Source organism: Pantherophis guttatus, chromosome 2, assembly GCF_059756535.1.
Source record: "Pantherophis guttatus breed Tessera chromosome 2, ASM5975653v1, whole genome shotgun sequence".
Taxonomy (NCBI): Eukaryota; Metazoa; Chordata; class Lepidosauria; order Squamata; family Colubridae; genus Pantherophis; species Pantherophis guttatus.
The window spans coordinates 181,930,156-181,957,424 of record NC_142064.1 but is presented as its reverse complement, the minus strand read 5'-3'; the positions used below and the strand labels follow the sequence as shown (position 1 = coordinate 181,957,424).

General features: G+C 35.6%; 1 protein-coding gene across 1 annotated transcript; it reads right to left on the bottom strand.

Annotated features, from left to right (window-relative positions):
• Positions 1 to 727: 727 nt before the first annotated feature.
• On the bottom strand, positions 728 to 17,409 carry LOC117657780 (interleukin-12 subunit beta-like). Its single transcript, XM_034405901.3, has 8 exons — positions 15,031 to 17,409; positions 12,884 to 12,965; positions 10,003 to 10,287; positions 6,681 to 6,813; positions 5,687 to 5,880; positions 4,463 to 4,599; positions 3,101 to 3,252; positions 728 to 1,302 (listed from the first exon to the last, which is right to left on the bottom strand). The coding sequence occupies exons 2-8, from the start codon at positions 12,963 to 12,965 to the stop codon at positions 1,287 to 1,289; spliced, it is 999 nt and encodes a 332-aa protein (XP_034261792.1). The 5' UTR covers positions 15,031 to 17,409; the 3' UTR covers positions 728 to 1,286.
• Between the last annotated feature and the right edge of the window lie 9,860 nt (positions 17,410 to 27,269).

The following is a 27,269-nucleotide window of genomic DNA, read 5'->3' as shown; positions in this document are numbered from 1 at the left end:
GTACTGCTATTGAAAATGTTTTGTTTAAGACTACTCTTGCTGAACATCACATTGCTGTTTTACAACTATTTTTGGTTTGTAAATACAATACACTAGGTGCTCTTTAGGTGTTCTGTAAAGGAAGGGTTGACCCAACTCTTCAGTTTTATATTATAGGCTGAAATATCAACAAGTAGAATGTGTTACAATCCTGATATAAAGTGTATTCAACAAAATTTGAGCATGGAACTGCAGAGAATGAGAAATAAGTGCAGAGCCTATGACAACTGAAAATCAATATATCAGTAAATTAATTACAATGTTGTAGATGAAATAGCATTACTAATTCATTTTTATGAAGGATCCACTATTAATTGTGCCATTATATTATGTGTTTTTCATTTTATAAACCTCCTTCCTTCCTTCCTGCCTTCCTTCTTCCCTCCCTGCCTTCCTTCTTCCCTCCCTCACTCCCTTCCTCCCTTCCTCCCTTCCTTCTTCCCTCCGTCACTCCCTTCCTCAACGTGATAGTTTAATTAGTAATATAGTGATTAACTATACCATATAGCATTTTAAAATGCAGTAAAAATACAATCAAGTATAGTCAAATATCCATAATATATATTTTTAAATAATACAATACAATACAGTACAGTACAGTACAGTACAATACAATACAATACAATACAATACAATACAATACAATACAATACAATACAATACAATACAATACAATACAATACAGCATCAATAACAACAATAACAAACCAATGGTATCAATTCATCCTCCATAGATTCCTCTAAACAATTCAGTTTTTAAAAACTTATGGAAAACCAAGAATGAGGGAGGCAAATTTAATTTCCACCACCAATTCAGATAAATACACAGTAAATATATGAAATCAGTTACCACAGGACTTTAAAATATTTTAAATAATATTACATAAAAACAAAATCACAAAAAAACTATTTTTTCTTTAAACATTTTCTCCTACAGATTCCTGTAACAAAATTCTCAATTTATATTGCATAGACTTGGAACTTTTCCATCCTCCTGACTGGGAATTCTGTGATCTATTGTCCCAATATTGGGGACAGGCTTCTAGATAAAGAAAGCTGATACAATTCTAAAAGCATCAATTTTAAAAGTCCTTTATAAATATATAATAACAATTACAACAATCTATAAATAAGTATAACAAAAACTTCAGCAGATGTTTATTTTCAGTTCTGACACCTGCAATTTTTTTTTACTTCCTTCTGATCTCATAGATGGAATTGTCTGATTCATCCCATATGAGATTCCTCTAGTTGATCCGGTATCTAAATTAAAATGGAGGGAGAAAGAACAAATTTAAAATATTGCATCTTCAGCACCATATCCCTAGTTTTTATCTCTAGATAGAGACTTGTTATTTCTAGCAAGTCCACTTGGAGTATTTGCATCAATATTTTATCTCTATTCACATTATCCCTAAACAACCACTTTCTTTTATGAATTTTTCCCAATCCTTTTGAACAGAAAGAGTAGTAGTCTGGATGGCATATCACTGTTTTTATTTTAAAATACTTTTTGAGGGACTGGTGTGTTGGAGGCATTTGGTGACTCTGGTGATTTCCTGGACTAGTCCCTGCAGTTTTCTTGGTAAGAAAACTGCAGGGATTCAGTTTTCAGTTTTTTCAGTTTTTTTCAGTTTTTTCAGTTTTTTTCAGTTTTTTCAGTTTTTCAGAAAGCTGCCAGTTTTCAGAAGTGGTTTGCCATTGCTTACTTCCTAGAGCTGACAGTGACTGACTGGCACACGATCACCCAACTGGCTTTATGCCTAAGGCAAGACTTTGAAGTCCTCCAGAGTCTAGTTTAGTGCCTTAATCATGACAAAAAACTGTTTTTCATTAAAGCACAGGAAATCCTCATCTAATGACTATAATTTGGAACTGGCAATTTGATAATTAGGTAAAGTAGTTGCTAAGTGAAATAATGAACTGTGCATAACATCTTATTTCAGCTTGCTTTTGCTTAAGTCTAACCCCTTATTTAAAAGTAAGAGCAGAGAATCAATACGCTCAAATGCTGTTTGCTGTCATGACTTTCACTCATGGCTCTACTTTTTGAACAAGTATGGGAGGAAGGAAAAAAAAATCCAGGGGAGTTAAATATTCTATTGAAGAATTGTTATTGCTTGCAAAATGCATTCCTATCCCCTTCATCATACATTTAAACAGTTTTTCCATATATTTGAAATATCCACTGACCTGAAAAATCTGTTTGACCAGAGAGGACAAAGAAATAAATGGTTTGTGCTTCACAATCTTATTAAAATTTCAACATTCAGCAATGTAAGTTAATTAATTTAAGATTCAGAGAAACTCTGTTGTGTTAACTTTCTTTCTCAATGTTTTTTTAAAGAGTGGAGGAAAGCTAGTAACTCCTCAAAATTTTCTGCTCTGATGAAAATGAAGCATAAAAGCCATAATTTTAGTAGACTGAATATGTTAATTATGGGAAAAAATAAAACTTCGGAAGGAGATGGTGGGGAAGCAGCATACGGCCAAATTGTAGGAGATGACTAGGTTGAGGCTGAGAGAGGGGTCAAATGTGTCATCAGTCTTGAGTCCCTTTGTTCCCACAAGATATGTAAGTCCAAGTCCACTTTGAATTCCATTGACTCTTATGTATCGGCAATTTACTTTGACCATTATTATGTCAGATTCTTGTAGAAAGTGTTAACATGCAATAAATCTGTATTCATTTGAACCGCTCTGACTCCTGATTTCTTACACAAAACTAGCAAAATAGCAATTTTGTTTATCATATGTTATGAACAATATAGCAACATCATGTGGCTATATTGTTTCTTATATGAATCACTATCAATGAAAATTATTGGGTTTTTAAAAATTATTAGTTAATATGTGCAAGTAGATAAATTAGGAATTAGAACATTTGTATAGTAAGGTTTATCTTGAATAATCTATTGTGTGCAACATATTTTTTTTCTGCCTAAAAAAATATTCAGGTTTTACCAATAATATAAAGTGACTGTAAAAAAAAAAAACCTAATATAAACCGATACAATAAAACTGCTGGTGACCATTAAAAATGAGCTCTATTTAATTGTACCTGCAACTTGACCAATTGCTCCAAGCAGAATGGCTGTTATAATGATCCCGGGATCGAATTAAGCAGCGGTAACCAGAATAGCAACACAGTTTCTTAGTAATGGTCATGATGTCTCCATGATGAAGTAATGATGAATGATCAACTTCAGAAATCTGAGAATAAAATTACAACTTCCATTTAATGAATTGTAAATTCATTTACCAAGCACATAAACCTAAAAAGCATAGAGTTTCCAGAAAGGATGTGTCAATTCTCCTTAATCGAGATAGACAAGGATGGTGATGTTGAATTCAATTCAATTCAATTCTGATTACATGTGATTCTCATTCTTGTTTTAGGAGTAAAAAAAAAGACAATTATAAATCCCTCCTTGTTCTGTTTTCATAACAAATCTATCAGGTTCAGTTGAGAGAATGTGACTGGTCCAATCTAGTGGGTTCTATGATCATGTAGAGATTTGAGCCTAGATTTCCTTGATCTCAATACCTTAATCAGTAGACCATCTGCTCCCTACATAATGAAAAGATTATCCAGATTTTCATTATGTCCATTGAAATATATGGAAAGTACTAAAACTGAATTGGCTGAAAATTCATGAGATTAATATCAGGCAATAGAAACTGAATCATTGACATTTCCCAACCTTTACTATTAAGAGGTAATGTCTTCTGCTATGGAGCAAATGAAAAAAGATCACTATCTTCCAAGTGTTCCAGATGTATCTATATAGAAAAGCAACAGGAAGCAACATTCCTAAAAATCTGGATCCTTGATTTAATCCAGAAAATTCATTTCGGGACACTGTTACAGGCCATTGTATGCCAAGACAATTAGACACAGAGGCAATTCCCTTGTGCCACCATTCTGCTGTACACCTTATTCTCATAGTACTGTCTTATGCCTAAGTATATTTACCCATGTTGTCTGGCTGTTATTATTATTCTCATCTTCTTTACTACTCCCTCTTATAGGTATCATTATTATAATTATTATTGCTCTATTGCTTTGCATGCACACTGAAAGATTTTGAACCAGAGAAGGTATGTCTAATAACACTTTATTGTTGGCCAATAAAGTATTCTATTTCTATTAATTCACCAAAAATATATGGGATAAAACAGAGATAGACAACTTGATACTCATCACAGATTTTGAGTTACTTCATTCCCAGCCAATTTGATTAAAGTTCAATGTTTCAGAGATTTGTATCCAAACTTTTATTGGACAGCAGAACTGCCTACACCAGATTGTCTGCTTCTAGTTCATCAACTATCTTATTTCCTGTTCTCATTATTGTCATAGTTCTGCAGCTGTGTGTCTTAAAATATCTTCAAGGAAAGTACATCTGCTTAAGAAAATTACCTCTTCATTATTGTTGAAAACCGTTTTGATCTGGTAAGTAAGCCCAAAATAAGAAACTGGGGTGCTCCAGGTTGCAGGATGTAACAAAATCAATGTGCCATTTCTGGTAACCTGGCACAGAGAGATATCCGGCTTTACTGCATGAAACAAGCAAATGAATATTATATGTAACTGTATCTATTTTACTTAGACTTTTAAATTATTACATACTGTTAACATTTGTCATTTTTAATGAGCTCAGAAGGGTCACATTTATTTCAAGGCTGCAATATGATTGCATATTAGCTACTTGTTCTTTTATTATGGGAGAAAACTGGCAGGAACCAACTCAAAGTAAATATTTCAGAATAAGAAAGGTGACTGTCAAGAAAGGTGACCAAGTCAAAGTTCTTGTGTTGATATATAAGTTTCCTTGAAGCCTACAGTATAGTTTTCGAATGAAAAACTGGGTAGCCTATATCAGAATTAACACATTTGTGGACCTCTAAATAATTGAGACTACACTACAATTCTCAGAAGCACCAATCAGCATGGCTAATGATCAGATTAAGGGAGCTAGAGTCCAATACATTCAGAGGGAGCTCACCCAGATTACATATATGTGCTTAAAAATGTATACTCTTTGATCATCATAAGTGTAAATGGTGTCAAATCTCTGTGAAAATTAGCCAGGTGGTCTGTGTGCTCACCTTGGCACATAGTAAAAAGATTAAGCAGACCTAGTACTAACTGACTAACCTGGTTAATACCTGATAGGAGACTAATTGGAATTCCCTTGGCTAGGAAAAGAAAGGGAAATTGTCAAGAAGCTATTTGAATGTGATCATGAAGTTATAGAAGTCAAACTCAATTTTCGAGACTTGGATTTGAACTATATGAAAAATCAAAGACATTGTAAGACTGGTGGGCAGGAAGGTTTTCAAATTTAAACATTATCCCTGAAAAGAGATTACTATTAGACAATCCTAATTTGGATAAATGCATTGTTTATTCTTGTCTGGCAAATTGTTTTGATTTCAAAAAAGCCACTCAGAAATTTTCATTGGAAAATGACACCTCCTTCTCTCTCAGAAAGACTCACGAGTGAGCGTATGTTTCCCTCTACTGTCCATATTATATATTGCAGCCAAAAGGAGAAATTATTTTCGTACATGGAAATTGTTATTTTTTGTTTCTCCTCACAGTCTGTTGAATTGACAAAATGAACTATTTTGCATGACTTACGGATGTCCTTGATGAAGAAATGTCTGGTATGTTTCTCATAGACAAATACATCCGTCAAAAAAACATGAAGAAACACTACAATTGGTTCATACTCCTCAGTATATGAACAGGGATTTTCTCTTCTGCAGGAAGCCGAATATTCTGTGTTTGTTGTCTCAGAATTAATGTCACAAATTACTGTTCCTGATGCAGACCTGCATTTGAAACCAAGATCCAACTGAGCCATGATTTCTACCTCTTCTTTTTTAAAAAAACCTTAACTAATTATCAGATTTAAAACATCCTCAATGAAAATAAATAAATACAGACTTCAGAAAATATGTTTTAGAAGGTTACCCTTAAATTATTGCTAGTATTAGTATTGTTAGTTACACTGAATTCTCTTATGGGATCAAAACATTTAATAGCTCTATCCCACAATTAGTTTTCATGGGTTAGATAATTTTATCAGTAGATAAAAACTACACCTCATAATAATCATAAACATTTACTTTGCCCTAGCTTAGACAATATGACAAGCCCAATGCTATCAGCCATTACATTATTGGCTCATTCATCTCTTAAAAATATTTCATATACAATGCTTTACTATGTATTCTACATAGTAGAATACTATGTATATAGTATGTAATACTATATACTATGTAATACTATGTATTCTACATAGATTTTATTGAGTTTAATTGAGACCACTCTAAAGCGCTATTGCATAAGCAATAGTTCCAAATTCTAATGAAGTTTCAAAATGGAATTGTACTATCACATCACTGCTCCATCGTTCTTTTGCATTGCAACATCATATGAAAGTACTTAAGAGGCAGAGTTTATGTCACAGTTCAAGCTTCATCACTTGTCCTTCCTTCACAAACAGCTTTCTGATCAGGGTATTTGCAAGATGGATATAATCTATGTATCCATGCCCAATTCTTGACCTTCCTTTTAACCTGCAATTAACAATTATATGTGCAATATAATAATACATTAAATGACTTACTTTGTTTGATTTTCATCTTCATATTCAATCCGAAATTTTAAGTTTGGATTTTGACTCTGCACTTTCCAAAAGCATGTGAAGTTCCCCGAATAATTATTTGCTTCACAGTAGAAATAGGCCTTTTTCTCTGGATCTAGAAGGCAAAAATAAAATAGCCTTAAATACAGCATATTTTAGAGCATGCTAGTGACTATTTCTAATTTATGATTTAATGCAGGGCATTTTCAGGGCATTGAAAGCATCAAGATGAATAAAAAAATGTAAGAATTTATTTTGCGAATATACACAAGTAAATTATATTATGGTACAATGTACATAATAATTCTGATCCACAAAAAAAAAAAAAAAAAAAAAGAGAGAGAGAGAGAGAGAGAGAAAGAGAGAGAGAGAGAAAGGATTCTCAAGTTTGTTTCTTAATGTTCATGCTATTCTCTCCTTCCAATCATCTGAATTCTATCTTTTTTTAAAAAAAAATATTTTTATTTATTTATTTATTAAGTTTATATACTTTTTCCCATTGTCTCTGCAAAGGCAGGAAGAAGTCCGGTCATGCCTTACTCCTGTTGGTGATAATTTTTCTTCTTTATCTATAGTGGAAATATTATTACCAATCCAAACCTTCTCTATTTTACCCTACTCTTATTTTAAATTGTATGTATAAGATTTTATTGGCGATATGTGTTTGCACCTTGTGCTTTGATATGGCCTATAGCTATAGATATGGCTATCATTTTAAACTGTATTTTATTCCAATTTCATTTTAAATTGTTTTTATCAGATTTTAGTAATAATTTGTGTCTGGAACTCTGCACTTCAATATGGCCCAGGGGCTAATCAATAAAGTAAAGTAAGTACCAGTCCAAACAATATTCCAAAATACATTATTGATTAGAAAAGCCCTTCCCATTCCCATCCTTAATTCTATTCCCTTTCCACAAGCAAGTAAAGAAATGTAAACAACCTTGCTGTTTGCGTATGAGAAATAAGTTGCGTTTGTCCCTGTGAAGGAAGGAGTGGGGGAAGTAATACATTTCATTCTCTTCCTTCAGGGAAGAAAAACTGCTTCTCCCTTTCCAGAAAGGAGATGATGATGATGATGAAGATGAAGATGATGATATAGAGAGACGTGGAAAGATTGACAAAAGGGCATAGGCATTTAGGACAGAGCTTTCTGTCTCTGAAGTTTCTGCCCATGATATCATAGCATCCGATTCTTGAGTTGCAATCCCACATTTAGGATTCTTGTGCTAGCAAATCCTAGTGTCAAGGATCTATATATAATGGCTTACTATTGGATAGTCTTGGGTTCTGTAAGGTATATAGAGCATCTGCTTCCTTAGCTAACACTGTTTGATTAAATGTAGATTTTGGGATATCAATTCTCATGCTGAAGCTGTTTCCTAACTTTGTCACAGCTTTATGACAGCTATCAAGTCCATATAGCTGTTCCTGAACATCTTAATTTGGGGGATAGCCACATGCCAGGTTATTGTGAGTATGGATCATTGATCAGATCTATGGGGCAAGAATAGACAATACCACCTACTACTTGTCCTCACTTTACACTGCCATTATTATTATTTTTAATAAGTTGACCGGTGTATTGTTCAAATGCTAGAATGTTTCTTATTTTAACACACTGGGCTATTTAGGAGCCAGAGTGATACCCTTCTTCCTTATAAGTAGTAGCAAAACTGATGAAATGATATACCAATGAACTTGGGAAAAGAAAAGAAGAAAAAAGAAAGCACATTAAAGTAGTTGACTCTGGGAAAGAAAAAAAAATATTCTAAAAAAATAATTCCCAGGTTTTTCACAACTGATTTTATTTTTGCATGTCAGGCAAATGTTATTAATGGAACATCATTGGTAATAACAACTGCAGCATTGATTTTGGAGCCCAACAGGGAAAATGGAAGAAAGGAACATTTACTTTAAACCTGATCGTTGTATTTACATATTGATGCTTTAACTTTGTTAACTTTGTATTGCATTTTTTTCAAATATAATATGAATGCATGAATGTCTAGTGAGAGAAAAAGGAATAGCATAACAGCTGTGGAATTGTCCAGCATCTTGATCTGGACATAATTTTCTTAAAGTGACTTCATGACTTAGATCAGTCAGCGCAAGAATGGGGCAGGATCATCTTAAGAATGCAGTATGGAAGTACTCTTGTCAAGTAAATGTGTTAGAGTATCTGGTTCACCTGTAATCATAGGATCCAGTGGTGGGTTTCAAAATTTTTTACTACTGGTTCTGTGGGTGTGGCTTGGTGGGCGTGGCATGGCTTGGCGGGTGTGGTTTGGTGGGCATGGCAAGGGAAAGATACTGTAAAATCTCCATTCCCACCCCACTCCAGGGGAAGGATACTGTAAAATCTCCATTCTGTCCCCAATCCAGGGGAAGGTTACTGCAAAATCCTCATTTCCTCCCGATCAGCTGGAACTTGGGAGGCAGAGAATAGATGGGGGTGGGGCCAGTCAGAATTTTTACTACCAGTTCTCTGAACTACTCAAAATTTCTGCTACCAGTTCTCCAGAACTGGTCAGAACCTGCTGAAACCCACCTCTGATAGGATCCGTTCATTTTGAAATATAACTCTCACAACTTATTCAACTCTGTAGAAGTAGGAAATCTATTAGATTAGTTGATGGAATCTGAAAAATTCCTGAACACTTTTAGGGGATTTCTGGATAACATTTTGGGTTTTTCTGCTAAATCACTTCAGAACTCTGAAAAACGTGGAACTGTTAGGCTAAATTTCATTGACAAGGTTTCTAAACTGAGAAAAAACTGTTAGAAGCACTCCACAGTATCAAGTGCCCAAAAATACCTTTATGTGTCTCGGCAAACAAACATTTTATAGGAAAGAAACAGAAGCTAAAGAGAAATGATAAACCTAGTGAACAAGAATATGGAGAATATAAGATGAAATCAAAGAACAATTGGTTGCATAGGGATTTAGTTTTTACTAGTTTTTGTACACACAGTTAAGAGAAAGATTCAAGATAGATAAGCACATTTGAAATTGAGTATCAAAGGCAGAATTTGAAACTGAATTATATACAAACGATGAGCCAAAAGTTGCCAAAAGTTCTGCTAAAATTTAAAATGATAGATGAACAAGTGGAAAAAAAATGTATGGTAAAATGGCTAAGAATTTTGAAGATAAAATATTGTTGGAATAGTAGGAAAATTTATATTATGCTAGAACTTAAAAGAGAATAATATTTGTATTATCTTGTTAAAATTCTTCAATAATATTATATTTTAAAAAGAAGAAACAGTATGCAGTATCGATGCTGCTCAGAGGGCTTACCTTTCTTGAGAATTGGTTCATCTATTTCTCCTTTTTCATTCTTCTTTGTAATGTAAACAGCATTGGAACTTAGAAGCTCATGTGTAGTGTTACTCCAACAGGTATAATTGCCAGCATCTGGAGTCCCTCTGACTCTTACTGTCAAAGTCCTGCCATTTCCTGCCCATTTCGAGCCTTTCTTCCAATAAACCAATCCATGCTGACTTTCAGATGTGTCGCAGATGAGCATCAGGTTTTGGGGAAGTGCTGAATTATCTGAAGACCACTGACATTCCACGAAGTGCTCTGAACATTTCAAAATCATTAAGTTGTAAAACTCTAAAAGGGCAGGCAATGGTCAACCAACTGGTTCATCTAGATCCCAGTGCATGTACCTTGAAAATGCTAACATGTTCTTACATTACAGCACTTAGTTTAAAAAAGTAAAGATTATACCACATGTAAATCAAAACAGTGCTCATCCGTAAGCAGCTACCATAGTGAACCCATGAACAAAAGGCAACAGCTTCAGAAGAATGTAATAGGGTGTGTAGCTTGGGTAAGGCTCGGTTTCTACCTGCAAGAAAACTTGGCATGGATACAAATTAATGTTTAATAGCCCCCATATTGGAGGTACATCTAGCAGGAGAAGGTACATCTAACAGGACCAAGAAGAGCCTTCTCTGTGGTGGCTCCTTCCCTGTGGAACATTCCTCCAGAATTAACTTTGGCCCCAAGTTGACACTCTTTCACAAAACCCTGAAGACCTGGTTTTGCCAACAAGTCCAGGGAGCCCAGAGTAGGATGGAACCTATCAAGTGACTTATTTGATTGATTAGGAAACTGGAATTGTCATCAGGAAATTGGAATTGTCAACACCGTTAAACTTTTTTAAAAAAATATTAAGTTTTTATCTCTGAAAGCTACCCAGAGTAACTAAAAGTGAGTTGAGTGGCAATATAAATTTTCTTAAATATATAAATAAATAGTGAACTCTCATGTACATCTGTTATGTGATAACATTTTTTTTCCCTTTTAGTACAGAGTTACAAATAGCTGACAACATAGGCATTATATACATGATCATTCGGTATAGTTTCATTTCTATCTTGAACCCCTGTGGAACAGAACATTCTATTCAACATTTGCAATATGCCTACAAGTGATGCTTGTAGTTACTCATTGTCAAATCCATTACTGTCATACACTTACACATAGTCTTCAACTTATGACCATAATTGGGACCAGAATTTCTGTTGTGAAGCAAGGTGGTTATTAAGTAAGTCACACCTGATTTTACAACTGTTTTTGCTATGCTTGGTAAGCAATTCACTACAGTTAAGTGAATCACACAATTGTTAAGCAAAGCCATCTTAGAATAACAGAGTTGGAAGGGATCTTGGAGGTCTTCTAGTCCAACCACTGCTTAGGCAGGAAACCCTATAGCATTTCAGACAAATGGTTATCTAATCTCTTCTTAAAAACCTCCAGTGATGGAGCACCCATAACTTCTGGAGGCAAGTTGTTCCAATGATTAATTGTTTTAACTGTCAGGAAATTTCTCCTTAATTCTAAGGTTGTTTCTCTCCTTGATTAGTTTCCACCCATTGCTTCTTGTCCTGCCTTCAGGTGCTTTGGAGAATAGCTTGACTCCCTCTTCTTTGTGGCAGCCCCTGAGATATTGAAATACTGCTATCATGTCTCCCCTAGTCCTTCTTTTCATCAAACTAGACATACCCAGTTCCAGCAACCGCTCTTTATACTGTATGTTTTAGCCTCCAGTTCCCTAATCATCTTTGTTGCTCTTCTCTGCACTCTTTCTAGAGTCTCAACATCTTTTTTACATCATGGCAACCAAAATTGGATACAGGATTCCAAATGTAGCCTTACCAAGGCATTATTAAGTAGTATTTACACTTGTTCCATTTATTTTTTTTTGTTGTAAGCTAGCTGGGAAGGTCACAGATGTCGATCACATAACCTGGGGCATCACAATCACTGTAAATAAATGCCCATTGCCAAATTCCCAAATTTTGATCATATGACCATAGGGATGCTGCACAATTCTTAAGTGCTAGGACAGGCTGTAAGTTATTTTTTTCAATGCCATTTTAACTCTGAACTGTTGCTAAATGAATAGTTGTAAATCAAGGACTACCTGCATTCAATATCTGGTAGTTGCCAATATTTATTAAGGAAGAGAAAAAAATGAGGTATGTGTTTTTTTTTCTTTGCTTTCTTGCCTTGGCCTAACCTGATCAACAGAATAAGACCGTCCTGGAAAAGACTGCTGTTTAAAATGCAACGTAACTTCCTCTACATTTCTATTGTTATTGAATTAGGAGAAGACAACCACATCTTCCATTTACTTCTCCTCATTTACTTCAGGAAGATATACCAAACACAGCTATTCTGGAAAGTTAACTATTTCCCTTACACTCATGAAGTGTTCTTGGAACAGCATTTAATAGAAAAGATATTTGATTTTTCAAAAGTGCAGGCAATGAGAAATATTTAGACTATACTGGAGTGTAGTTTGGGTTTGGATACTGAAACTCCTGAATCTTTAATTAATTATTGAATTCTTCTTAAAAATAAATATTTGGGATTGCATTTGAAGTGCTCTAAGGCCTGCATAGCATAACCCCACACATTGTTAGTGTGGTGCAGTAGTTATGGTTTTGGTAAAGAAGATATTATTCAAGTCTATTCTTAGTAATGGAAGCTTACTAATGACTTCAAGCCAGTTTCATGCAAAACTATCTGGATTATTGTGGAGAAAAATTGGAGGAAGTGTATGGTGAATGTCATTTTAAGTTCCTGGATGAAAAACAGAATCTTATCAAGTAATTAATACATTTCAATTAACTACAAAATTTCATTCAAAAACTCAGTGACATACCATTTATTCTTATTTCTTGTGTTGCTGCTCTGTGAGCAACCAAAGTCAGTGTAAACATCAGGATAAATACAATGAATGTCATCTGTAAGGAAAAATAAATAAATAAAAGTAAAAATTAAAAAGAACAACTCTATATATCATTGCACCTATCATTATTTAGGAGGCTTGCATATTTATAAATGAAGGCTCCAGATGTTTCGTGGGTTTATTTACATTGTGAACTATCTTCCTCTGTAACTTATGAATTGACATATTATCTGCAAAGTATTTTCTTGATACTGGTAGTAATCTTTAATAAAGTAATCTCATTTACAATCATGGCAAGAAGCTAGCAGAGCCTTAAATCCTACTACCATTTTCATGGCGAATATACCCAACCTATAGAATATGTCAGTTGCTAAAAGCAAGGGTTAAAATATATAATGGAAACTATGCAACCTAGAGTTGCACCAAGCAAGTTAGACTGAAAATAAAATGGAGCATCAGGGTACTCAGATACCATAAACATATTTTTCCCTCTGATGTTTGAATGGTCAGAGAAACGCAATGGTTTTGATGCTGAAAACAGAAAGGGCTCAGTGCTAAGAAATTAAAATGATTGAGTTTGTGGTAACTCCAATAGCAAAAGAAAGATTATTTGTCCCACACTAGGAAGATTTGATGTGGCAAAAATAATTGGCATTTATTACTTTATTTTCAGTAAATTTAACACGACTTCTCTCTTTTAAATTATTCAGGGGTTGAAATTAGTCTTTCTTTCATATAATTTACAATTGATACATCTTAACTAGTTTCTTTGGATTGTTATTGGACCTGATTTGATTTTTTTTTAAAAGGGGGCATATTAGAATAATTGCAATATATGCCATTATATGGCATATATATGCCAAAATAAATAGAAAAATACAAAACATCATAGAAGCAAGAGAATCAAAGACAATCTATCATTCCTTATTGAACACCTTCAACAGAAAAGATTTCATCATTCTGAGGAAACTATTTTTGTTCAGACAGTTTTCCTGAAGTTCAGCAAAAAACTGTATCCTTGTAAGATTAAACCCATTGTTCATTATCCTTTCTTTGAAAAAGTCATTTTTTCCCCCTGACAACTTAAAGAGGCCTGCCCAGAGTCTTCCGTTCACCAAGCTAATCATAAACAACATTTCTAATAATTCCCAGAGAACGGGGAGGGCCTTCTCTGTGAGGGCACTTACCCTCTGGAATCAGCTGCCCCCAGAGATAAGGAGAATTCAAGACCTCGGTGCCTTCCGCCGTGCCCTTAAAACTTTCTTTTTCCAGCAAGCCAGGCTGGCTTAACATAACATTTTTTAAAAACATTTTTAACTGGTTTATCACTTTAAATTGGGGCCAAATTAATATATCCTTTTAACTGTTTTTAATGTTTTTAGCTGGCTGTACACCGCCCAGAGTCCCTCGGGAGAAGGTGCAGTATATAAATTCGAAATAAAATAAAATAAAATAAAATAAATTGGGTTTAGTTAAACCCAATATATCCTAACTAAGGATCTTCTGGATACATTTTCCTCAAAGAAGTACACTATCTATGGTCCACCAACATCCCAAATCTTGTTCATATATACTGCTACATGGATTTGCCTCTGATCCCAGACTCATGCCTTTGAATTATTCCTATACAAAGAAAGATTTTCTATTTGTTCCCATTGAAATTCATCTTGCTTGTTTCTGCCCACTGCTCCAGTTTTCAAATCTTCCTGAATCCTGATAATGTCCCCTAGATGTTTGCTGTCCTTACTATTATTACATCATCTACAGATTGGATAACCACATTTTCTAACATCTCATCAAATAATTTACAAACATTTTGAAAAGTAAAGGAGTCTAGAATTCTATAGTGTGCCACTTATTATTTCCTATCATTTATTTGTCCATCGGTCCACCTTCCTTCCTTCCTTCCTTCCTTCCTTCCTTCCTTCCTTCCTTCCTTCCTTCCTTCCTTCCTTCCTTCCTTCCTTCCTTCCTTCCTTTCTGGCTTCCAATCTCACAAGAAGTGACAAATAAATTGATACACAAATAAATATTGATGTACATTTCATATATACTTCTTGCCAGTCAGTACTCCTATCCTGGTAGGACTGAATTTGGAAGAAAAATAAATACATTCTTACCTTTTCAGCTATGTCAGCTATTGCCAATGGTAGTGTAACCTCACTGAATTGCGTTCTATCTGCTAAACACTGGTTGCCTTACGTATATATATATACGCTTAAATTCTGAAACCAAAAAAACACTTGGCTTAAACCACAGGGCCACAGAATTACAACATATAGAATAAGTTCCCTTTTTGCAAGCAATAAAAAAAATTAAATACAAAAGAAACCGCTATGCAAAAATTGGGAGTCCCTAATAATTCTCAGAGAGGAAATAAGATTATTAGACTAACATTTATACTATGCAACAGGAATTTCCTTTCCTGCCTAATTTTCTTCCAGGCCATGCAAGCTTTTGCTCTATGATTTTAGCGTGACCTCACTGGAAATCCAGAATATTTTCTGAATTAGAGAAATGGAAATAACTGAATCTGGATGGATTTCAAAGTCCTGTCTTCGCATGCATTAAAAGCAGGAGAAAACATAACTCAGATGCAGGCATCATGCTCTAAAACGAAAATACATTTTAAAGTACAGGTAGTCCTCGATTTACAACCACAATTGAGCCCAAAATTTATGTTCTTAAGTGAGAATTTGTTAAGTGAGGTTTGCCCCATTTTACGACATTTCTTGACATAGCTGCTATGTGAGTCACTGCAGTTGATAAGTTAGAAATCCGTTTGTTAAGTGAATCAGGTTTCCCCATTGACTTTGCTTGTCAGAAGGTGATCACATCACCCCGGGATGCTCTAGCAGTCAAAAGTATGAACCAATTGCCAAGCATCTGAATTTTGATCACATGATCATGGAGATGCTGCAAAGGTTGTAACTGTGAAAAACGGTCATAAATCACTTTTTCCATTGCCACTGTAACTTTGAACGGTCGCTAAATGAACTGTTGTCAGTCGAGGACTACCTGTATTAGTTAAAATAGATATTAGTTAGGATAATATGCCAGACGGTGAGCAGCAGCTGGAACTCAATATGTAACTGAAGAAGAGTTGAGGGTCTTGCAGAATACGAAAACTTTGGGACATCTAGTTGCAGGAAAAATTGCAAAAACAGAATTACAATGGCAACATGGAATGTAAGAAACATAAACACAGGAAAGCTCAGTATTGTTAAAGATTAAATGAGCCTAGTACAGATTAGCACAGTTGGCAACAGCAAAATGAGATTTTATTTTATTTTATTTTATTTATTTATTTATTTATTTTGTCAAGCATGTATTTTATGACAGATACAAATGTAAACATAATTATAAATACATGAAAAGGATACGAATTGGACACTTTCAGTCAGAAGATTCATTGTTTTCTACTCAGGACATGGAAAACAAAGAGGGAACAGTGTTACTTACATAGTGAAGAAGGTTATAGCAAGAACAGTGCTCGGCTACAATGACATCAATAGCTGAACAATATCAATCAACCATCATGGATAATCCTTTAATATGATGATTATATAAGTTTATGTTCCAATGACTGGTTCAGAAGAAGAGGAAGTTGATGAGTTGTATGATCAGGTTTAAATCAAAATTTACAAGAACATGTAAACCAGATTTGTTGTGCATGGTAGAAGACAGAAATGCTATTCTTGGAAATATTAAGGATGAAAATGTAGTTGGACCACATGACCTAGAAAACTGAAATGAAGCAGGAAAACAACCTATAGGTTTCTGCTAATCCAGTGATTGTTGTTAACAGTCTTCATACATCTGAACGAATGCCAAGATATATAGACATTAAGGAGTATACAAAATTTTATTGGTTAAAGTAAAGCTGAGTTATAACAGCCAAAATGGGGCAGTGACTGACTGTAGAACAGATCATGAATTACAAGTTCAAAAACTAAAATGGGAGAAGAAAGTCACCTAATTTCTATGATATGAATTTGAGCATATCCCAAGCCGTGGTGGCACAGTGGTTAGAATGCAGTATTGCAGACTAATTTAGCTCAATGCCAGAAGTTCGATCCTCACCAGCTCAAGAATGACTCAGTCTTCCATCCTTCCAAGGTTAGTAAAATGAGGATCCAGATTGTTGGAGACAATATGCTGACTCAGTAAACCGCTTAGAGGGTGCTGTAAAGCACTATGAAGTGATATATAAGTCTGAGTGCTATTGCTATTTTCATGGAGAACATCAGGAATCTCTCTGAAGTCTTGAACATCATTGATCAGAACCAGAGAAACCATAGAATGAGCCTGCTGTTGTTAAAAAATTAGGGATGAATGTGAAAAAAGACTGCCAAAGATCAGGAAACAGAAGAAAACTGGATTTTAGAACAAATTGAAGAAATTGCCAAGAAGAGAATTGAAGCCAAAGTCAAGAAAGAGAAAGATTTCAAGAAGGAACTTAAAAAAAGAATTCCAGAGAATTGCTAGAAGTGTCTGGAACAGTATTAAAACAACAACTTTGAAGATATCTAGGGTAAAAACAGGCATGGAAAAACAAGAAAAGTCTTCCAAAAGATCTTTGAACTCAGAAATAGGTTTAATATGTTTAAGGTCACCAATGGACAGATAACCCAGAATTTTTTGATAGTGAGATGGGTGGCACACACATTTAATAAAAAAATAAATAGTAACTGATTTCAAGAAGATCAAGCAAAGAAGTGTTGTCAACTTACAGTAGTCAACCTCCAAGATTTGTTAGAAGACAGTTCCTACCTATAAGAATCTATAGTATTCGATGATAGTTATATCAGCATTCTGGTTATTACCATTCAGGAAATTACAGGAATTGATGGAACATTTTCAGAAATATGGTAAGCAAGAGAAAAATATCAGTAAACGTTGTAACCTTTACTGATCTTAAATCAGCAAATCTGGAGAATGATACATTGCCCAAGAATAGCTCAATCTATGTTCTGATATCAAACAAAGAGATTTAACTGACTGTGGAAACTAAAGTACAATATATTTAATTTTCCTTTCTAGCAAATAATGCTACCACCATCCCACAAAAATGAAAGCCCTATATCCGTGATGGCGAACATATGGCACGTGTGCCACAGGTGGCATGCGGAGCCATATCAGTGGGCACGCCAGCTCAGCTCTGGCAGGCAGACTCCTAGAGAGGCTCTGGAGGCTGGGGACGGCAAAAAACATCACTTCCTGTCCCACTGGGATTTGGGAAATGGACCATTTCAGGCCTCTGGAGGGCCTCCGAGGGAGTGGAAAAGGCTGTTTTTGCCCTCCCCAGATGCACAAAGAGGATCTGGAGCCAGGTGAGAAAGAAAAACGGGCCTACCGGGCCATCGCGTGCCAGGAGCGGGGGGGAGCAGGGTTGCGCACACATGTGCAGGGCAGAGCGCATGGAATTATGGGTGTGGGCATGCGCACACCTGAATCTCCCCTGCCCCCCCTCCTGGCACGCGATGGCAAAAAGTTTAGCCATCACTGCCCTATATGTTCAAGTTTGCTTTACAAAAGGCTGAGGAACCTGAGACATTATTGCTAATAATGCTGGATAATTAAGAGAGTCAAATAATACTAAAAAGAGATTAATATCTGCTTGAATAGAAGCTGTGGAAAATACTTAAATAAATAGGAATCCTCAGAATATCTCATTGTCATCATGCAAAATCTATACATGGCTCAAAAAGCCACATTACAGACAGAACAAGGTGAAAGAATCAAATAGAATAGAATAGAATAGAATAGAATAGAATAGAATAGAATAGAATAGAATAGAATAGAATAGAATAGAATTCTTTATTGGGCAAGTGTGATTGGACACACAATTATTGTATTTACAGTTCACCATACACTACTATAATTAATAAGCACATAAAAATGATAAATTAGCCACCACTGGTCTTCAACACTTCAACATAGCCCAGGCTATGATGTTTCTTCCTCTGGTTTTAAAATTACATTCATCTTCTTCCTACCCGGCTTCCCTCAATATACAGTATATTTCACATATAGGTTGAAGAAATAAGAAGAAAATATACACCCTTGTTCTCTCATTTACCAATCCGCCAGGCTGTTTACTAATCCTTTACCAACCCACCAGACTGCGTCTCAAAAGATCCTTCACTTAAAGTACTGAAGTTTGCAGATGATACAACAGTGATTGGTCTCATTTGAGACAATGACGAATCTGCATAGAAACAGGAGGCTGAACAACTAGCCTTGTGGTGCAACCAGAACAATCTTGAACTAAACACACTCAAAACCATGTAGAATGGTGGTAGATTTTAGGAGAAACCCTCCTATACTACCATCTCTTACAATACTAGACAACACAGTATCAACAGTAGAGGCCTTCAAGTTTCTAGGTTTTATCATATCTTAAGATTTAAAATGGACACCTAACATCAAAAACGTCATCAAAAAAGCAGAACAAAGAATGTTCTTTCTGCGTCAGCTCAGAAAGCTCAAACTGCCCAAAGAGCTCCTGATTAAGTTCTAGGGAAGTAATTATTGAGTCTGTCATCTGCACCTCTATAACTGTTTGGTTTGGCTCTGCAACCCAACAAGACAGGCACAGTCTTCAGAAGATAATTAGAACTGCAGAAAAAACAATTGCTACCAACCTGCCTTCCATTGAGGACCTGTATACTGCACGAGTCAAAAAGAGGGCTGTGAAAATATCTACAGACCCCTCACATCCTGGACATAAATTGTTTCAATTTCTACCGTCAAAATGATGCTATAGGGCACTGCACACCAGAACAACTAGACACAAGGACAGTTTTTTCTTGAATGCCATCACTCTAGCTAAACAACTAATTCCCACAACACTGTCAAACCATTTACTAAGACTGTATTATTATTATTATTCTCATCCTTCCTATTACCTATCTCTTCCCACTTATGACCATAACCACATTGCTTGTATTTTTACTATTTATATTGTCCTGTTTGTTTCCTTGTATGATTTGATTGCTTATTAGTACCCTATGACTATGACTAAGTGTTGTATCTTTCGATTTTTGATGAATGTATTGTTTTCTTTTTTCTTTTTTTCCTTTTATGTACACTGAGAGCATTTGTGCATAATTTCATCTAATGCTTCTAATGCATTGTTGCAATATTGCTTAGTTGTCTATCTTGGGGATAGGAGATAGCTTCCTTCATAGCAAATGACTAAAGTTATCATTTTTATGTGCTTATTAATTATAGTAGTGTATGGTGAACTATAGATACAATAATTTTATCTAGGGTGTCAATTAAGACCTGAACATTATTTCAAGAATTCCTCAAGGGTAAAAAAGTTGAGAAAGGCTGATTCAGAATATAAGAGAGAGTTTTAATCCTTTCCAAGGATCCTTTCCCAAAAAACCACATTTTAAGAGGGGGAAAATCAGCAGTCTATGAATGAATGAATGAATGATCAGAATTCTATATGAGAGTGGAATATACTAGATTCTTAGAAATTGTGTTGGGATCTAAACTATGGAATTTTCATATAAATGAGAGTTTTTTCATTAAAATGTCCAGATTACAAGATGGTTTCCCATTATGATGTCATAAACTTTTATGGGGAATTTAGAGAATATAGAAGATTCCATTTTATCCTGCTTCCCTGTAACGCTGACAAAATGAGTCAGAGCCTATTGATTCTCAAAATTAGTTTTCCTGACATGCAGTCTTTCCTTTTTTTTTTACCTCAGTCTCTAATACTGTTTTTTTCCATTACCTATCAATAATAAATATTTATGTGTGATATCAAGTACCCACTAAACAAATAATTCACTCAATATTGTCAAACTATTCACTAAGTCTGCATTACTATTACTATTAATCTTCTCATCGTTCCTATCACCCATATCCTCCCACTTATGACTGTATGACTGTAACTTGTTGCTGTATCCTTCCAATTTATATTGACTGTTTCCTAGTATGATTTGATTGCTTATTTGCTATCATTAAGTTTTGTACCTTATGATTCCTAATGATTATACCTTTTCTTTTTATATACACTGAGACCATATGCACCAAAAACAAATTCCTTGTGTGTCCAATCACACTTGGCTGTATTGTATTGTATTGTATTGTATTGTATTGTATTGTATTGTATTGTATTGTATTGTATTGTATTGTATTGTATTGTATTGTATTTATGAGCATCGTCCCAAAACAAGACACAAAACAGATTTAGAAACTACTATGTAACAACCTTATAAAATCAAGCAATTAAAATATTGAATAAGAACACAGTACACAGCAGCATAGATTTGGCTGAAAACTGTGGAAGCAAAAAAGGTTCTGCTATAAATCAACAGGAAGAGAATTTCATTTTTATGATTATTTTATCAATATTCTTAAGCGATATACGGTACTGCAAGTCCCTTATACTTGACTTAATAGCCAACTAGTATTCAGTTCATTTCCAAACAGATTAATGTGTTCATTAGAGTCTATTTTCTTTGGAAACCTAAATCCAAGTTTTCCCTTCCTACCTTAGTGCCATATAAAATATATTATAATAGTCTGACTTTGTCACTGCAGGAAGAAGAACTGGAAAAGGGACATTTTGTCATGGAATTGCTTGCCTCAGCTGAACCTGAAAGCTGAAAGGTCAGATTAGAGAACCCTTCTTCATTATTACAAACAGAGACCTCTACCCAGAATCATTCTGTCATGATTTTAGTAATACAGTTTATTAACCCAGTGTGTGCATTTTCAACATCCAAAAATGAAACTATAATTGATAATCAGTACAATTTTAAAAAATGAGGTTAATTATATATACAACAGTCAAACAATTAACATTTAATAATGTATTTGAAAGGTCACCTGCAAAATATTTGATGCTAATACCATCTAAGGTAAACATATAAATGGATGCTAATCATCTATTTGAGGAATTCACACATTATATTATTCAACGAGTGGGAGATGAAGAAGTTGTTCAGTGAGTGACAGGGAAACTGGAGGAAAAGTAGAGTTAAATAATTTTACTCAGTCCTAGAAGATAGAGAAAAGTAGAGTTAAATAATTTTACTCAGTCCTAGAAGATAAAAACAGAAAGAAAAGCACACTTTTGCCAGAACAAAGGTCAGAATATTTCAGACTTTCTCCTACAACAATAAAGGAAACATATGCAAGATGTAGCTTTTGATAGTCATAGACATAACATATGCTAAGGGAGAGTATCTTTTGTACAGTCTTCATATAATCTAGGAAAGGATAGAAAAGAAAAAAAAACAGAAGGAAAATTAATCACCTTTTCTTTTCAATGCTGAACTGCTTGCACAGACCTGGTCTTGAAGGCTGGTGTTAGATGGTTCCTCCAACAGTTGGATAGGAAAAATGATAGGAAATCCTATCAGTAGTTGCTTCTTGATGTTATTTTGCCTAGGTCAGTTTGATGTGGTCCCAAGCTTTCTGAGGACACAATTCTCTTGGTAACTCAAATCTGTTCAAAGAATGAGCATCAGCACACTATTACTATTATTTTGTTTGATTCTGGATAAAGCTGAAGCTGGTGAACCTTTCCAGGATGTGGAACCCAACTTAGCAAGAACTAGAGGCAGAGAAGTCTATACTTTTAAACTTAATAAAGGTAATATGCTATAGGCATTTGGTTTAGCTCCTATTAGGCTCCTTGGGTTTGTAATTTAGTGAAAGACCCTGACCAACTTCTTCTACTCACTGGGTTCATGTCCAGGCTGCTGAGGGAAATCTGGCTTCAGATGTTTCGAAGAGGTTTCTCTCTGAGATAAGTAAATGACTGGCAGGTGAAGAGAAAAGTTCAGGACTGGCTGTTTCTCTTTGGAGTCCTGAAAGATTTCACCAATTAATTGAGAGGAGAGAAGCTCTTCTTTTATAGAAGATTTCTGCCCTGAGGTAAAGGTAAATGAGGTAATACTTCCTGAAAAAAGGGGCAGGACAAAAAAGGTGTCCAGAAAGATATGGAAAACTGAAAAGGTTGTGTTAAAGTGGGTTGGGCTTCCTGCCTTCCAGAATTTGCCAAAATTCTGATTGCCGAAGTTCTGTAATTATTTGGATTTACAAGAGAGGATGCAATGCAGTGCAATGAGTCACTGAAAAGGAAGCAAAAATAATGTCTAATATAAGAAATGGTCCAAGAATTCATGGTGCTAGCAACAAGCAGATACAAGTGCCACTGTTTATCAAAGTCCAGCAATAAGCCAAGCAAATGAAAGAAACAAGGGGAACGCTCACCTTTTTCCAAGTCCTGATGAAGGACATTTATTTATTTATTTATTTATTTATTTATTTATTTGTTCTTATTTCTATACCGCCCTTCTCCAAATAGGACTCAGGGCGGTGAACAGCCAAAGTAAAAAACAATACATACAAAATTTAAAAGCAGTTTAAAATAATTAAATATTTTGGCCGTAAATTAAAACAACCCAATTTAAAATCAATTTAAAATTTAACTCAAGCCAGCCCAGCTAGTTGAAATAAATGGGTTTTCAGGGCCCGACGAAAAATCCGGAGGTCTGTTATTGTAAGTATCTCTGGGGGGAGTTTGTTCCAGAGGGTGGGCGCCGCCACAGAGAAGGCTCTTCCCCTGGGAGTCGTCAGCCGACATTGTCTGGCAGACGGCACCCTGAGGAGGCCCACTCTGTGTGAGCGTACTGGCCGGTGGGAGGCTATTGGTGGCAGAAGGCGGTCTCGTAAGTACCCCAGCCCTAAGCCATGGAGCGCTTTAAAGGTGGTCACCAACACCTTGAAGCGCACCCGGAAGACCACCGGGAGCCAGTGCAGCTCGCACAGGAGAGGTGTTACATGGGAGCGCCTTGTCGCCCCCATAATCCCCCGCGCGGCCGCGTTCTGGACCAGCTGGAGCCTCCGGGTGCACCCCAGGGGGAGCCCCATGTAGAGAGCATTGCAGTAGTCCAGGCGGGAAGTGACGAGTGCCTCATCCACTAGTATGAGTAATGTTGTTTTCATCCCTTGTTTGGCCTTGAAAATGCTAGTTGCCTGTATCATAGGCAATGGTAAGTGAAACCTCACCATCTTTTCAATTGCTTGATAAGCCATGGTGTCACAGTTAGAATGCAGTATTGCAGGCTAATTCTGCCAACTGCCAGCAATTCCATCCTGATCAGCTCAAAGTTGACTCAGCCTTCCATTCTTCCAAGGTTGGTAAAATGAGAACCCAGATTGTTGTTGGGGGCAATATGCTGACTGTATAAAACAATTTAGACAGGACTGTAAAGCACTGTGAAATAGTATATAAGTCTAAGTGCTATTGCTTACCTTAAAAACAAGAAAAGATTGTAGTTCAGATGGCAGTTGTCTAAAATGGATGATTCCAAAGAAAAAGTCTTACAAAGAAGCTACATCACTGTCTTCATCAGGATTCCTCCACTGAGACACTAAAACTTCCTGGATCAAGTTTCTTACATTCTCTCCACTCCCAAAGCAACCAAGAAGACTTGGCTCAAACTCAGAGGTAGATGAAATCATGCTAGATAGCACTCTACCATCAGAGTCTGCTATATACCATCCCAGTCCTCAGGATGAAAGTTACATTGGAAAATGTAGCCCCAGTGGACTTTGACTCAGATACATGGTGTCAAGACAAATATTGTGCAATGTATCACTGTGGCAAATGTTGTACATGGCATATTGACAAAATGTGCAATGCATCATGATAGCCTGATGTTCTTCCAGTTCTTCCAGTCCATCAGGTAGGATGAATCAGCCCCACTATGTAATCAGACTAAGAAATCAACTCCACAGGACTACTTTTATTAAGAATGGCTATAACAGAATCTCAACTGATTATGTTGTGCCTCCTCCTCCTACCTATAGTTCAGTGAATTAGGGCAGTGTCTATCAAATCTGCTTAGGGACTCCACTGTGAACTTAAAATATGTTTCCCGCTCATAATCATGGCAACTGGAACTTCCATATCCCCATAAAATCATCACTATTTCTCTTTACAGGTTGTAGGCTACCTCAGATTGGGTCACTGAATGATAACGCTCCAACACAAGGTTGGAAGAACACAAATACTTCTCTCCTTGTGTAGATCTGAAGATAAATTCTTTTCCATGTACAGGAAGATTTTTTTCTTCTTCATATTTCTTCTGCCATTTCATCTCAATAAAACGAAGATCCTGGGGTTTAGAAGACAGAAGGGAAATTACATTCAATACCCTGGTTATTCAGCATCATTAGCAAACTGATGGCAGTCCAAATGTCTTAATTAGACCTCTACCCTACCCTTTGTATTAATGTTAAACAGCACCATGGAATAAAATGGAAAAAGGAAAGGGCTAGGGCTAGGGTTAGCAGAACCAAACATTTTAATTGCCACATGATTTAGTATAATCATCCAATGATTGCCATGCAAGTAAGAACTGAACCAGTGTATTCATCTGCTTCAGAATCCACAAGACCGTCTGTGTCCAGAATTGTGTTTCTAGAGTTTATGATCTACAGGCTGCACCTGTAAAAAATAAGGGGAAGGGGTGTTTGAGGGAATTAGTCGCTGAAATTATAAATTAAGAGTTTATGACACTTTCATGAGTTTATGATCTGATTTTAACAATACATTAATGGAGACTAATTAAAATGGTGTTTTCATGGATAAGTTAATGGAATATAGAAAATTATCTGGCTGTAAAATAAAAAAAGAAAAACAACCTTTAAGATACTAAATAAAAAATGTGACAGTGGATGAATAGAAACTGTTAGTGGATTTGACTGGTTTTGTCCTGGAATCTAAGATAGTTAAATACTTGGGAGTAAATATGTCCAAGGTGAAATACCTGTTTGTTTAAAAATAATTATAAAAAAATTTCAAGGGAAATAAAAAAAAACAGATTTAGTGAGATGGTAAAAACTTAATCAATTAAAATAAATGTATTACCTATAATGCTTTTCTTGTTACAGACAATACCTGCATTGAAAAAAATGGTGTGCCTTTGGTACAATGACAAACAGATTTCAATAAATTCATATGAACACAACTGTTCAAAGTTACCACAGATTTGAAACAAGTTACTTATGCCACTTCCTCAAAGAGCCTTGGTACTACAGTGGTTTAAAGCACCCTGTTATTAACACAGCTGCCTGCAATTTACTGCTGGTTCGAATCTCTCCAAGGCTCAAGGTTGACTCAGCCTTCCATCCTTTCTAAGGTAGGTGAAATGAGGACCCAGTTTGTGGGGGCAATAAGCTGACTTTGTATAAATATACAAAAGTATGAAGGCTATTGCTTAACGCACTGTAAGCCGCCCTGAGTCTTCGGAGAAGGGCGGCATATAAATCAAATTAAAAAAAAAAAAGTTATCACTGCTGCACCATCCCATGGTCATGCGATCCCATTTTAAGCACTTGGCAACCAGATCATTTTTATGACTGGTTGCAGCATCCCATACAATTGTATTGTGTTACTTTCTTGCCATTATCTGGGAATGAACACCCATTGGAAAGCTGGATTTGAAACTACAACCGTATGATTCACTTCATGCCTGTGGTGACCAACTTAACCTACTATACCTACTGTATAAATGACCGTAATATTGAGTCTGGTCACATGGTAGCTCAACTTGTGACTACAATGATTTACAACCAAATTTCCAGGTTCAGTTGTGGTTGTAAATGAGGGATTACCTGTTTTAAATATCTGGAACAAATATAAGACAAGGCTGTCCCCAAGATGATCATTGTACACCACAACTCCAGAAGCAGGCCAAGAAAAATGCTTAAATTATGAGCATTTCCTGGCAAACCTGTATTAGAGTGTAGTTAATTACAGAAGTTATAAATTTGATTTGTTTGGCCATTGCATAAATAAGGACACAATTTGAGAAAGGAAAAGAGAAGGTATAGGAGAGAATAGGGATGAATTTGAAATAGTTTTATACAAAGGTGACAAAGGTGATTGTAAGAATTTATAAATAGCTATTAAAATATATACGGAACCATGGGCCAAAGCAAATAATCATAGATTCCTTAGGTGTTTCTTTGAGGTATTGAGAGAGATACCTTCCCCCTGACAGGTGTCTCCCATAAATCAAGAGGAGGGAGCAGTTTGGGAATGCTAGACACAAAAAAGAAAAACATTTCTCATTACGAATGTATAGGATGTATGTATACGTCATATATGCAAATGTATATGAGATAACACACTTTGGCCTTTCATTTCTATATGTCAACTTTATTTAATCAATTCCACACACCTAGGAACTAATTTTTCTCACAACCCTTCTCTTCCATTTTGACCTTTAACATACATATCTGACAGAAGAACAGGATTGAAACAATGACTAAACATTCCTATTAAGCATTGCCCAATGCCAGGGGTTTGCAACCT

What these genes read in the sequence shown, in the direction of transcription:
- LOC117657780 (XM_034405901.3), bottom strand. Translation starts at nt 12,965, where the DNA reads ATGACATTCATTGTATTTATCCTGATGTTTACACTGACTTTGGTTGCT. An exon ending in ACAAGAAATAAGAATAAATG is followed by an intron (nt 10,288 to 12,883) that starts GTATGTCACTGA and finishes TGAAATGTTCAG; the next exon opens with AGCACTTCGTGGAATGTCAG. An exon ending in TTTTCAACAATAATGAAGAG is followed by an intron (nt 3,253 to 4,462) that starts GTAATTTTCTTA and finishes TTTTATTCTCAG; the next exon opens with ATTTCTGAAGTTGATCATTC.